This window comes from Misgurnus anguillicaudatus, chromosome 16 (genome assembly GCF_027580225.2).
Source record: "Misgurnus anguillicaudatus chromosome 16, ASM2758022v2, whole genome shotgun sequence".
NCBI lineage: Eukaryota > Metazoa > Chordata > Actinopteri > Cypriniformes > Cobitidae > Misgurnus > Misgurnus anguillicaudatus.
In genome coordinates, this window is record NC_073352.2 from 18,981,111 (window position 1) to 18,996,305 (window position 15,195).

Here is a 15,195-nt window from a genome sequence, read left to right on the forward strand (position 1 = left end):
GGCTGGAGCATAAAAAACAGAAACGGATCTTGAGATGTTTGGAGTTCTGTCTTTGATCTTGAAAGCTCAATTTACTGTTGCAACCCACAATCCATTTAGCTGAGGAAAGATGCATTTAGATGCTTTTAAAGCGACTTATAGTGCATTCAAGCTATACATTTTTCCTGTATGTGCCTTCCCTGGGAATCAAACCTATGACCTTTGGTGCTGTTAATGCAATACTCTACCAACTGAGCTAGTACAGGAACTACTTAAGATGCTCTCAAGTGTGCAGCAGCCCACCCAATCCGTGCACCTGACAACACTGCGAACACAATTACATCTGTGAAAGCACGGAAGAATGAATGTGAATGTATATCCTGTAGTTTCATTCATGATTTCATCTTTTTGTGTTTGTCTCACCTAGTAAAAATTAAATAAGCATGTGAGGGTGCTGAAGGTTTGCTTGTGAATGACAAAGTATGTACTGTATGTCTGTGCACTTGGGAATTTAGTGTAACAGCCCTTGTCAGGTTGTTAGTGTCTTTGATATTTTATTTTTAACATGCTTGGTCCCACAGCGACTGTAACGTGTGTCTGTGTGTCTTTAAGAACATCTGCTCCATAGGGCAAACATTTTTTATAAGAGGCGTTAAAGGATTAGTCAAGGATTTTCTTAAAAAAAAAAAAAAATCCAGATAAATTTACTTCACCACCATGTCATCGAAAATGTTAGTGTCTTTCTTTGTTCAGTCGAGAAGAAATTATGTTTTTTGAGGAAAACATTCCAGGATTTTTCTAATTTTTATGGACTGTAGTGGACCCCGGCACTTGACAGTTTTAATGCAGTTTAAAATTGCAGTTTCAAAGGACTCCTAAACGAGGCATAAGGGTCTTATCTAGTGAAACGATTGTCATTTTTGAAAAAAAAATACACTTTTAAACCACAACTTCTCGTCTATCTCCGGTCCTGTGACGCGCCAGCGCGACCTCACGTAATGCCGTTGAAAGGTCACATGTTACATATATGAAACGCACATTTGTGGACCATTTTAAACAATAAACTGACACAAAGACATTAATTAGTATCATTCCACATACAACAACGTCGGAATGGTCCTCTTTCTCCACACTTGTAAACACTGGGGTGTAATTTTGCATACGTCCTCCGTGCCCTTTTGACGTGATGGCGTATTGCGTGGGGTCGCGCTGGCGCGTCGCGGGACCGGAGGTGGACGAGAAGTTGTGGTTTAAAAGTGCATATTTTTTATTTTTCTTGTCAAAAATGACAATCATTTCGCTAGATAAAACCCTTATGTCTCGTTTGGGATCGTTTAGAGTCCTTTGAAACTCCATTGAAACTGCAATTTTAAATTGCATTAAAACTGTTATGTGTTGGGGTCCATTAAAGTCCATTAAAATGAGAAAAATCCTGGAATGTTTTCCTCAAAAAACATAATTTCTTCTGGACTGAACAAAGAAAGACACCAACATCCCGGATGACATGGTGGCGGTCAAATTATCTGGATTTTTTTTAGAAAATTGACTAATCCTTTAATAGCAATGTTAATTAATACTGTCTTATTGTTACTACAATATACATAATTATATGTAATGAATGTTTTCCGACTGACTGAAACTCTTTCAGTCTTAAAGCCCAACTTGGTCACCTGAGTATACTTCATCGCTACTGATAAATACATTTTTTAAACGTGTTCCTTTAGTTCCTGAGCATTGTGTTAGCAGCACAAAAAGTCATGTGTTTGAACCCATGCAAAACACCAATACTGATAAAATGCACTTTGGATAAAATGTATTTTAATCTGATGACGGCCTTTGGTTGCTTCTAAAGTATAACAAAGCTTTAGACCACAAGTGTGACAGTCCTTCTGATTCATTGCCGCTGACCTCATCCACACGCCCTGTGAATGAGCAATGCTGCACCAGAACCGATCTTGTAAAATGAACACTGGCAGGGTGATAATACTGAAGGGCTTCATTCTGTTTCTGGCTAACTACATTATACAGCTCATCACATTGTTACTTACAAATAAGTAAATAGACAGGAAATATTGATTTGAGTTGATGTTCTTTCATCATGTGAGAAAAAAAGACCTTAGATCGCTATCAGAGACATGAGCTAGCACACTGTGCGACAATGGTTGCCAGGGACAATAATCAATATATGGTTTAGCATTCATCACCTACCAATATCGGATCAAAGGATGGCATGTTTAGACCAATCAGAATCAAATATTCCAGAGAGCAGGTAACAATTTTCAATACAATCTCATGGCAATTCGTACATAATTCTGGCTAATTCATACAACCACATTCATGCGTTTTTGTAGGTTTTGCTTACACCCCTGTGACATTAGACATAGAGGTGGGGTTTAAGCAACATGATCTCATGGAAGTAGTTATAGTCACAGAAAATTTGATCACTTTATCCGTGTCATGTCACGGAATTCAGCTTTTTTCCATGACGGGAGCATGTATGTCTTTTCAGTGTCACTCCCACGAATTTCTCGTGTCATTTCATGTATTGTTTTCTCATTGTTTTTTCCTTTTTTCAAATCATTGTCACTTGAAGTTGGTGTTATATTAGAGGTTAGGATGTACTTTTATGTTAGGATTTACATTTATGTATTGGTTTATACATGTTTTTCTTCCGCTTTTAAAACTATTCTCACCAGGTGTTGGGGTTAGGGTTGGGGTTAGGATGTCTAAAAATGTAACAGAAAGTGATTCTAACCCCAACCCCACGCGCCAATGGTAAGAAAATAGGAAAAAACAATGAGAAAACAATGCATAACTGACACGAGAAATCCATGGGAGTGACACGGAAAAGACCTGTCATGAAAAAAATCTGAAATCCGTGACACAAACACGGATAGTGATCAAATTTTCCGTGAATATAACACGGATTTTCGTGAGATCAGGTTGGGTTTTATTATTGTTTTTAAAAGAATTTTTTACGTATTTGTACAATTTACTTCGTAAAAATTCATTCAAATTAGCCAACTCGTAAAATAAAAAATAAAAAGTCACGCTTTATTTTGCTCAGTTTTGCGTGACATTGTCACGTATTTCCACCATTTTATGTGCCCCTGCCATGACTTTCTTTTCTGTGACAGTTTCACGTATTGGTCAATTGTTTTTACTATTTTTAAACAATTGTCGCTTCAGTTTGGAGTTAGATTTGCTGTTTGCGTTAGAATGTCACTTAAAGTATTGGTTTATACTATTTTTTGTATGCTTTTTAAACCATTGTTGCCTGACATTAGGGTTAGAGTTGGGTTTGGGTAAGGATGTCATTTTATGTAACAGAAAGTTGTTCCAACCCCAAACCGAAGCGACAGTTGTACGAAAATAGGTAAAACAGTTGAGTAACCAATACGTGAAACTGTCACGGAAAAGAAAGTTGTGGCAGGGGCACGTAAAATGTTGGAAATACGTGACAATGTCACGCAAAACTGAGCAAAATAATGCGTGACTATTTCACGTATTTTGTGAGATCAGGCTATAAAATACGTACAAATTCATGTGAGGTCCGGCTGCAATTTTTTACAGAAATACAGCAGCCTACATAATACCAATATAATATCAGGACGATTCTTAAATATTGTTGGCTAGAATAATTTGTATGATTTACTTTTGTCCCAGTGACGATTTTGTACGATTCACTTTGTACAAATTAGCTAACTCGTAAAATACTTTGAAATTCCCTTGAGATCAGGCTGACAATACTGTCCGTACTGTAACCACAAAAATAGCTCAACGTCTCCTGTAATGTTAAATGAATGCTGCTGTAACTGTATGTGAAACCCTATCACATGACAGGCCTCTAGGCTAAAGTGTCAATTCACAACATCATCACTCTTTATGGCGAGAGGGAACGAGGCAATCAGAGATACTTAAGACTTTCTGCATCACTGCCTGCACATAAATACAGAGTGCAACTAAATGTCATCATGTGTGTGCCATGGGAATCTCTCTGTAATCCACATTTTTCTTTCATTGAAGATTACTACAGCCTTCGGAGGCAATCAAGAGCTCATTCACCAAACAAAAGAGCTTTTATATAAAATTAAAGGAAAATACAAGAAAGTACAAAGTACATTTGCAGAAAAAAAAGCTTTCACTGATTTTGAAAAGCAAAACGATTCTAAAGGCACTAATCAGATTCTCATATCAGAAACATTAAGGGTCTATAAACAAATACAAATAACTATAGACTCTGTTAAATGTTTGCATCCATCATTTTGGACCAAATGGCATGAAATATGTAAGCCCAAACTCAAAACCTTCATATCGTCACCATCGCTCAATGTTATGGATCACATGGACTAACCACTAGCCTCATTTCAAAACTCAACGCCAATGGTGTGCTAGGGTTAGATGGGGGTTTAAATGCTTGACTTCATCTGCATCACTGATCTGAAATTGAACTGGGGTCTGCATAGCAGGAAAACACAGATAAAGTAGCGCAGTAAACAGTGCAGCCGGAGACATGTCTGTCTGATTTAGGAATCTAACCAACAGAGAGAAGATGGAAGAGAGACAGGCCAACAGACAGTCAAGTCAGATGCCTCTGATTGCAGTGGCTGATTTCTGAAGCACGTCTAGGACTCCAGCTCTGTCATGATTGGCTGAATAGTCATATTTTTTTTGGTCAATAGTGTGGTATTTTGGCATTGCTACCCATGTAGATTTTCTGCTCTCATAGCAACAGTGACATCCTTGGAAATGTCTTGGCAATGCTCCACTGATAATGCCTTTAATTTGTATGTGCCTTATGGTGTTGTTTATGGAATTTTGACAGATTTCGTGCATAGGTGCTCATCCCACGTAAAACTAATCTGAGGGATTTTGACATTTTGACCCTACACAGTCTTTGTAAACCATATCAATGTAAAAAGTATCCAATATGTTTCCCAGAAAACCTTAGTGTTAAAGGGACACTCCACTTTTTTTTAAATATGCTAATTTTCTAGCTCCCCTAGAGGGGAACATTTGATTCTTACCTTTTGGGAATCCATTCAGCCGATCTCTGGGTCTGGCACTCCCACTTTTAGCATAGCTTAGCATAATCCATTGAATCTGATTAGACCATTAGCATCGTGCTAAAAATAACCAAAGAGTTTTGATATTTTTCCTATTTAAAACCTGACTCTTCTGTAATTACATCATTTACTAAGACTGACAGAAAATTAAAAATGGCGTTTTTTATAGGCAGATGTGGCTAGGAACTATATTCTCATTCTGGCGTAATAATCAAGGACTTTGCTGCTTTAACATGGCTGCAGCAGGCGTAGTGATTTTACGCACTGCCCGTAAATAGTCCCGTTGGTTACTTTCAATAGTAGGGGACTATTTTCGGACATAGTGTAATATCATTGCGCCTGCTGCAGTCATGGTACAGCAGCAAAGTCATTGATTATTACGCCAAAATGAGAGTATAGTTCCTAGCTATATCTGCCTAGAAAATCGCAACTTACATTTTTTGTCTGTCTTACTACACAATGTAACTACAGAAGAGTTAAGTTTTGAATAGTAAAAATATCGAAACTCTTTGGTTATTTTTTTAGCGCGATGCTAATGGTCTAATCAGATTCAATGGATTGTGCTAAGCTATGCTAAAAGTGGTACCGCCAGACCCGAAGATCAGCTGAATGGATTCCAAAACTGAAAAAATCTCATGTTTAACTCTAGAGGAGCTGGAAAGTGAGTATATTTTTAAAAAAAGTGAAGTGTCCCTTTTTATCATTTAATTTCCCTTTCAACTCTTTCCCAAAGATGAAAGTTCCCTGTCATCTATATCAGAAACCTTTTTCTCTCAATATGTCTTATACTGTACACTCCCCATCCAAAACATCACCACCTGGATTTTTCTAAGCAAACAGGTAATCGCCTCCCTGGGTCCTGCAGTTGGTCAGGTCTAGGTTTAGCAACGTTATTTGCCCAAATAATGAGGTCAGCTAAATACCTGAATATATTGAATGATCAGGTTAATGGATTTTTTTCTTCCCTAAAGGCACAGGAATATTCCAAGATGACAATGCCAGGATTCATCGGGCTCAAATTATGAGTGGTTCAGAGAACATGAGACACCATTTTCACACATGAATTACCCACCACAGAGTCCAGACCTCAACCTCATTGAGAGTCTTTGGAATCTGCTGGGAAAGACTTTGCGCAGCGGTCCGACTCTCATCAATACAAAATCTTGGTAGAAATAAATGTTGTTACATTGCAGAAGCTTATCGAAACGTTGCCATGGCTAATACGTGCCGTAATCAAAGCTAAAAGCGGTCCAATTATTATAAGAGTGTGTGCCTTTTTTGGTCGGGCAGTGTATTTACTCCAAATGTTCAAATGTGCTATTAATATAAAATATAAGTAAACGATAAGAAAAATAGCACCACAATTCTGATGTTAAATAACGTAATATAGAACATCTTATCTGCAGCTTTCAACTGAAGTAGAGAGTCAATATGTTAACACCCAATGGTCATTTAAAACACAGGTGGCTACCGTGAGGTAAGAAAGGAAGCACCTATCCGCTCTAATGTATCTGCTTTAGCAGGTGCCCATATCTCTTGATTGAGTGGATAGAGTTGTATCTTTTTACGCTCTGTGTCCCTGTAAATGTGGTGCAGTGAGCTGGTGATGTTACTATAGAAACTAGCCTTCACTCAAAAGCCTTGGACACAGAGGGAGAAAGCTGACACAGACATTCGCTCAGAAACGCGTGCACACGTGTTCGCACATGCAGGCGTAAATAAAATTGAGACCCGGTGGTAGGACACTGAGAGTAATTTGCTCACAGTTCCTAAAATCCGGCCATTATGGAAAAAGCAAACAGTTGCAAATCTTTATTGCTTTGCAAGCTTTATCATCTATCATTTACAATTACATCTAACAAACCGACCAGACTGCTTTCATTTAAAATCCTCTGCAGTGCACCATCCACAAGCACACCTTGGAATATTAATGCTGCGATTATCATCATTTCTGTTTAAATCAATTCGGCTTTCTATTCTTATTGTTACAGTGTACCAACAATCAGAGACTGCAGGACTCATTTGCAGTTAATCACAATCTGTTCACCAGGGAGCATTTATATATATCATCTAATCGCTAGTTAGTAACTTATTATTAGAAAGTGGTGAAAATATGTAAAAGTGTTGTAATATCATAAGTAGTAGTGACATTTACAAATCTTATTCTTCATTCATGCAATCTAACATATCATAGTGTTAATACTATAGTGATGCTTGGTTTAGCTTACCAGGTTGGCTAGGATGTAATGGTAACTCTTCACATTCTTGCCCTGCTCAACAATCTGGAATAGAAAGAAGAAAAGGCGACATTATATGAAAAAAGAAACTTCTTCAAACCATGTTTTATATTCATTGAAACATTTATCATATATCCTGAAATAAAGATCTGATTCTGACTTTGATCAATCTTCAAGTGCATTTGGGTGTAATGAGAGACGGTGTCGATTTTTTACAATGTGCATGAAAAAGTAAAAAAAAAGGTGAAGGAAAAGATACTTGCTACTCTACAGGTTAGCTAGCAGTCAAATGTTTCTGAATTAAAAGTCTCAAATATTGGCCAGTATGGTAATGACACCTAATAAAGCTGCTCTCAGATCGTGATGTAAAAAGCTAAAATTACATTTAAAGACTTTTCTGACATTTCTAATGATCTTCAAACTCTCTTTCTTCGCTCTGACAGAAATGTGCACCCTGTCACTTCTTATTTCCATTACATTCTATTATAAACAAATAGAAAACTGCTAAAAGCTTGGGACATGGGTAAAAACAAAATTAGTGGAGTCAGCAATTCTTTACATTTACGCATTTCTCAGAAGCTTTTATCCAAAGTCAATTACATTGCATTCATGCTATAAATTTGATCAGTATGTGTGTTCCTTGAAAATCAAACCCAAAATCTTTTGGGCACTAAAGCAATGATCTACCAGTTGAGCTATAGGAACACAATTATCTTATAAATGTCAAATAAATGAAATGTAGAAAACAAGTCCAAACCAGAGTAATTCTGGCAAATGTAACATAATAAAAATACAATAGCAAGTAATAAAAATTTAACACGATAAAAAAAGATTTGCTGTAAAAATTTCAAAAGCTTTCTTTAAACCTTTAAAACTGGAATGAATGTTAAAATCTTCTTAGTGGAACAAAAAGGTTCCCTTAAAGGGATAGTTAACCCAAAAATTCTGTTTACTCGCCCTTAATGGTACAACTAAAAAAACGAATACTATAAAAGTCAATGGGTACCGTCAACTGTGTGCCTACCATTATATATATCAAAATATCGTCTTTCAACATATCGTTTTGATCAACATGAGGGAAAGTAAATTATTTTTGGGTGAACTATCCCTTCTTACCGCAAAATATTTGAGCTTATAAATTATGCAATGCAGCATAGGTATTACATCTAAAAGCATTAATAATATCAAAAAGAAAATATAGAATATTACTATTAAAGACAAAAAACGCATACAGTAAATATGAAGAAAACTCAGTACAATGCTGTGTTGTACTCCCATGTTATAATATTCAGGCAAACAATCTTCATACTGTATAAGGCTGATTGCCTAAAACAAAACATTACCTGTTTGTATATTTTATATGACAAAACAAAACAATTTCAACACAGGTATTGTGATTAAAATGTGTAATGGGGGTTCCCACCCTTCATTTATTTCAGAATATTGTAAACTTTCACAGCAATCATCAATTAAATCAGCAGGCAGATAGTGTGTATCAGTGTGTGTTTGTGTGTGTTGTGTTGGCAGAAGGATGGGTGTGGGGAAAAAGTGAGACATGCTGAAGCTGGTGAAAGATTGAAATGCTGTCTCTGGGGAAACCCACTTATACTCTAATGCAGTGGTCTCCAACATGGTGCCCGCGGACACCAGGTTGCCCACACGGAGTCTGTGAGTTACCCGCCAAAGCACATTCTATTAATAGCCTCAATTTTAATACTTTTTTATTTTTTACATATTTTATATAGTAGCTTGTCTTCTTATATTTATGTTAACATTTTAAACAATGCTTAAACATATCAACAAGTAAAATAAAGAATTTATTTTAAAGTAGACTATATAAAAAAAGTAGCCCCCCAGGTAGTCCATGCTCACAAAAAGGTTGGAGACCCCTGCTCTAATGACTACAGAACCACCATCATAAAACCAACCAAACACATTAAATATCAATATCATATTTACATCCCTCATCAGTCAGCACAATTTAGAATCAAAATGGCTATGTTTACGCAGCAAGACAGAGGAGAAGAATGAAGATCTATGATGTGGGTTTCATTGTGTGTGTATATAAAGATAACAAAGCTTTTTTAGCCGCAGAGAGGACAACCGTGGTGAAAAATAATGACTCATATGCTGACGGCGGAGGAACACATTAGCACTCTTCTAAGTGAGGGTGAGCGATAATGGCAAAACAATCCGATAACAATAACTGACCATATTTTGCATCCTGTGTTTGGGAAAGACTTATATTGTTCTAGCTCCCTTTTACATTTTTATAGAATTAATGTTGATAGGTTAATAGGTTCATGTTGACGTTAAAAGATGGAAACAAAAGGGAAAGGTCTTTATTATTATTTAAAACTGAAGCATTAAGGTAAAACATTACAAAGCACCGCTCTGCTATAAAGTAAACCATGTACCATACAAGAAGCAAAAATATGACATTGTAATACAAGTAAGCAAATGCAAAACTCTGTCAAAAACAGCACAAGAAGTGAAGGACAGCTTCACATAATGGCTTTAATATAGCGGGTTACTCTATCAGCAAGGCTACACGAAAACTGCTTTTTCACTGAAACTTTAGGGAATAATCTGTGGAATTATTTTAAATGTTTTCTGAGAGAATTTAAGCTGTAAATATTACAAAATAAAATCAAAAATAATGACTAAACAAAATCTTGCACAACCCTACCTCTCTTTAACCTGTGTGGATGAATATAAGCAAGCGTGTGTGTAGTGTCAATAGGTGCCAAAGACTCAAACATCATCATGCTGTTATGTCTTCTTTGGGTTAATTTATAGAAATGTGTATGTTTGTGTACATTTTTGGTAACACTTTCTATGAAGCCCATGCTTATTTAAGCAATATCGCCTCGTGCCTCTGGCCTAATCACAGCCGTGATGATGTGGAGCTGTATCGCACGACTCCGAGAGCGATATTGCTTTTATACAACAGTTCGACGGCACACGATTGAAAAACGAAAACTAGAAAACAACAACGGAGTTATTTTAAAAGCCTCTTTGTTTGAGAACTACTTCTTCCGCCACGGATTTGAGGGCGGCCAGAATGACAGGTAACACTTTCGGCTGCTTTGAATCTCATAATAACTCAATGGACGGATAGGCGTTTCTTTATATTAACGTTTCTTGGTCACAAAGTGTAGTTTTAAGATTAGTTCAGTCGAGAATATATATGTATTGTATTTAAATCTACAGTCGATTAGTAAAGATAGCGTCTGTTTGAACGTTTGCTTAGTGAGATTCGGTACAAATGAGAACCAAAGCATGAGCGGACGTCAGTGTTCACTCGCCCCCGCTGACCACCGCCCTCTCTGGGCTACATCTCTGACAGAGATCCCCTGGCTCTGATATTCGCCTTGTTTTTTTTGATGGTCAAAATGAGATCAAATCAGCAGTATTTGGTGTCATGATAAAACTATTACTTGTTTTCTTATTCATATTTATTGTCTTTTATGTTGTTATTGTTTTGGCGCAAGGTAAAAGTTAATAAAACTATACTTATATAATGTTACTATTGGTTTCCCATTTACTCTTAACGCGATACGAGCACTCGATTATTATTAAACTTTGTTCTTGTCAGTACTATATAAAACTGTCAGAGAGATGTTTTTGCATGCTGCTTATAAATATACCAGTGGCGATATTCTCATAACATGTTTAAATAGTCACGTCGCGATTAAATAAATGATCAATGTCCACATTTAAAAGCTGCGGTGCTTACCTGCAGTTCCACAGTGTTTTTGCGTTCTGGTAAGAGATATAGCTCCAGAAGAAAAACCGAGTGTTTACATTCCTCTTTCCAAGTGTCCACACGATGTGACAAGACATTAATCCCATTAAGTTTAACGTAACATCCAAGAGCGCTGATCTTTAACGGAATAATAACTTCAGATTGGGATTCACGGAGAGTGTTTAAAAACAGCGCGTCTGTGTTTTTCCATTCAGAGATGAGCCTGTTTAGGACCTCAATTCACTAGGTGGCGGAATGATACAAAAGGTGACGCGGTTACAGTGCCCTTATCAGCACAATATCGCATAGCTCTTAGCCAATCAGATTCGAGAACCAGAAAGAACTGTTGTATAAAATTATTTATAGCCCCCTTTATAATTGTTTAGGTAAATATTACTATTCTACAAATATATTTATAAAGACACACCTATACCCCATTATAAGAACAATTTATAATATTTTTATTATTACTTATATGTGATAAATTTTTCAATCCACATGCTCATTTTCCATTATACACTTATATAAGTATATGTATACTTCCATCAGCCTGCATTCTTATAATGTCATTATAGTATAGTTACATTTACAATTAATTTTCTCAATTTACAGAAAACATTTACATAAAAAAGTGTTTCTGAGGAATTCATGTTAATCTGCAATACAGTGATTATCCACTAGATAGAAGCCAAAATGTTATTTACTTATTTTAAACTCTGTGTATGTTTTGATAATCATTCTGAATCTAATCTCTAACAAAATTACTTCACAAAAATGCAATTATTTCAGCTTATTGCTAAAAAAAATATTTTTAAAGAAAAATACCCATATTTAACTGTTTATAAGCAGAGAAAAAATTTAGATAAGATGAAACTTTTTTCCCAATTTTGTTTGTTTGTTTGTTTATAGTTTGTTTAAAAGCATAGGGTCTGTTCTTTCATTTGATATATTTGTATGTTTATATATTTTTAAAATAGATTTTCCTGGAAGGCATTTTGTGAACCATTTGTGAAAATCACAAAAAAATGCTTACGGGCAACTTTTCAAACAATGACTGGCGGGGAATGAGTTAATTGACGAGATCATCAATGGCAGGGAAAGAGTTAACCGAATAACATCTTCATGATTCCCTAACATTGCACTAGGAAAACTGTATCGTTTGCTTTCACTTTACAAAAAGCCATCAATAATGCATTTTTAGAGGTTAATAACTGTATTATGACTCACAATAAGTAACTCACAACATGGCTATTACCAACAATAAAAAACAATTCAGCTATTTGACAAAGGACCAAAATCTGCATTACTGTATAAATAGCTAATCATAACTTTACTATAATGACATTATAACAATGTAGGCTGTTTCTTTTAAAAAATACACTCATGGAAGTATACGACTGAGTAATTAATACTTATAAATCAGTGTATAATAGATTATGATCATGCACATTAAAAAAGCAAATGCCACACTTATAAGAAATAATAAAAATACTATAAATGCAACTATAACTGTTTTTATAATGGGGTATAGTTGTTGTTGTGTCTTTATAAATACATGTATAGAACAGTAAAAATTACATATAAACCAAAGGGCACTATAATTCATTATAAGCATGGGCTTCATAGAAAATACCATATTTTAACACATTCTTCTTTAGGTAGCTCATTGAATGCAGACTTTAGCTTGTGGGCATGACAGACAGTAGTTTTATTTATTAATGGTGGCACCGAAAGGGTTCTCCTCAGGCAGAACAGCCACAGGCAGGAACATTTGTGGCAAGGACAGCACATGGCCTTCTTTTTTATTACAAACATTATAATCAACACAAATGGAGACTGCAGAAAACTTCAAGACTCCATAAAAGGTCCATGTGTTACGGCTTGGAGGTCATTTGTATGCTAATGCACTTCCAGAAGTTGATAACATAAACTTAGCAAACAGATAATGCTGACTGACAGAGCTTAATGCACTGCAATGGTACAAAACACATCCAAATAGAAGAAACAACAGCAAAATAAAAAACATCTTCATCACAAGCGCTGTAAACAGTCACACACCATATACAGAAACGCACTGCAAATACTCACAACACTATCAAATATAAAAACCCACTGCAAATACTCAACACAACCAAATGCAATGCACTTACAACACTAATAAATACAGAAACATGCTGCAAATATTCACAACACAAAAAAATATAGAAACCCACTGCAAATACTCACAACATAACCAAATGCAGACAACAGAAGGATATCTCCTTATTTACAAAACTATTTTTAAGCTATTTGCCTAGCACACAATTATTACAGCCCACAAATAGCAAGTAGTAGGGGGAATTTGTTTAAAATAACTGGTTTGTGTACTTTTCTAGCTATCATAACAGAAGTTATTCATCAAATGATGGAGAGGATATATAATCAAGCAAACATCCAGACACACATTGAAGACAATCACACTTTCTGCATTTTAAAGAGCTAATTTCAGTGTCTGATCACAGTGGTGGTGGTAATGCCTTTAAAGTCACAGTACTCTGCTGCATCTAGCACTAATTTTGTGAGTGCGCTTACCTTACTTAACCTGGCACTAAAACAAGCCAGACAGCATATGCAAATAACCAGCAACCACTCATTCTAAGTGAATGTCGCTCTTTTATATTTGATCTTATCTCATTAATCATCTGCATAGCCACTTGTTGTAAATGAGCATGAAAGTGGGGGAGATTTCGACAGTGTTCTTTTATAGCACATTTGGTGAACGCATGGTGATGGATGATTGCTTTCAAAGAGGAAAACTTAGCGTAGACATGCAGTGCATATTGCCGAAAAACTGCGGGCACCACGCTATCAATAACGCCACACAACTTGTCGAGGGTCTTCCTTTTAGGGCAAGACATAGAAAAAAAAAGAGTTGAACATTAATTACAGTTGCGAAGTGATTCCTCCTCCTGCAGGCAGTGGAGACAGGAAAAGCGGTGCGTCTCCATGGCGCTGATGCCAACTCCAAATGTCAACCCAGTGTTATTTATCTGCTCTGTCCTTGGAGCTCTGTGCATAAGAAAGCTGTACTGGGGTCTGTCGCACTGGCCACTCCATCTGATAAGGGTGGCCGAAGGCGGCGTCTGGCCGTTCAGGACTTGAATTGCATTTTAAGTCGTCATCTCGGCCTGCTGGTGTTTACCAGTGAATTTTCATAATGGCATGGATATTAGCAGAATTAAAGATGACTAACACACTAGCTGTTTGCCTTAAGTAAAAGACACATTTTGGTCATTTTTAGGAGACTGAAAGTGAGGGGAGAAAGTGCAAAATTTGGAATATAAAATATGGCACATTTGACAGCTTGCAGGACTATAATAAGAAAGATGAGAGGCAATTACCTTTTTCAATATGGAGGTGAGTCTCTCCAGTTCACAGTCGATGATGATTTGGCCCTCCTTCCTTTTGTCCAGGTCCTGGAACACTTTGAGGAAAGATGCCTCTGTCATTGTCTCCACATTCACAGAGGTCACCAGCCAGTTACGCTCGGCTGCTGTGTCCAAAACCTTCTGCAGAACTGACAGTCCTAGAATACAAATGTGGAAAATGCAAAAACATTTCATTACAGGAACGCTACAACATTTCAGGACAGTAATGATGATTTCTTGGACAAATATCTGTAAATTATCAGCTTGTAAAATCCTTAATTCTATTTTTTAGTATTTACACTTGTTATTCCTCCATTTACAGTAGTACTAGGCTTGGAAACTTAAGAAGGTTTTCCAATAAACCTTACAAAAAACACTACATGTGTGCATCTTGAGAAAAAACAATGTCACCGATATATGTCAAAATTATTCAGGACAAGGTGTTTTTAAATTAAAGCAGCTCAAATAGGCATTTCAATCTGAGACTAGGATAAGGCTACCCAGTTTCATGTAGATGCGTATAAATAGCACAAAGTGTGAAAATTGTGCAATACATTCGCCAAGTTCCAATTTGTTGTGCATATGATATGCCGGTCCTTCCCATTCACTTAACGGCGCATTTTTTTTGTCATTTTATTTATTGGTTTCTCATTTTTTTTGTTTTTTAAACCATTTTTGCTTGGGTTTAGGGTTAGACTTGAAATTTGCTGAAGGAGGTTATTTAATATACAGGTTTCTCCATGTTTTTGTCTATTTTA

At 36.2% G+C, this 15,195-nt stretch overlaps 1 protein-coding gene across 7 annotated transcripts in view; it reads right to left on the reverse strand.

The window, feature by feature from the left end:
• The window catches only part of gria1a (glutamate receptor, ionotropic, AMPA 1a), an 86,135-nt gene that overhangs the window by 44,929 nt on the left and 26,011 nt on the right, over positions 1–15,195 (reverse strand). For all 7 annotated transcript variants that reach the window (XR_012357960.1, XR_012357961.1, XR_012357962.1 and 4 more), the window contains exons 4-5: positions 14,411–14,595; positions 7,274–7,327 (exon numbers count right to left, since the gene is read on the reverse strand). Coding sequence is in view for 4 of the 7 variants with exons in the window: in XM_055178188.2 (XP_055034163.1) it covers positions 7,274–7,327; positions 14,411–14,595 (239 nt within the window). In the remaining 3 variants the exon portion in view is untranslated. The remainder of the gene's footprint in view (positions 1–7,273; positions 7,328–14,410; positions 14,596–15,195) is intronic.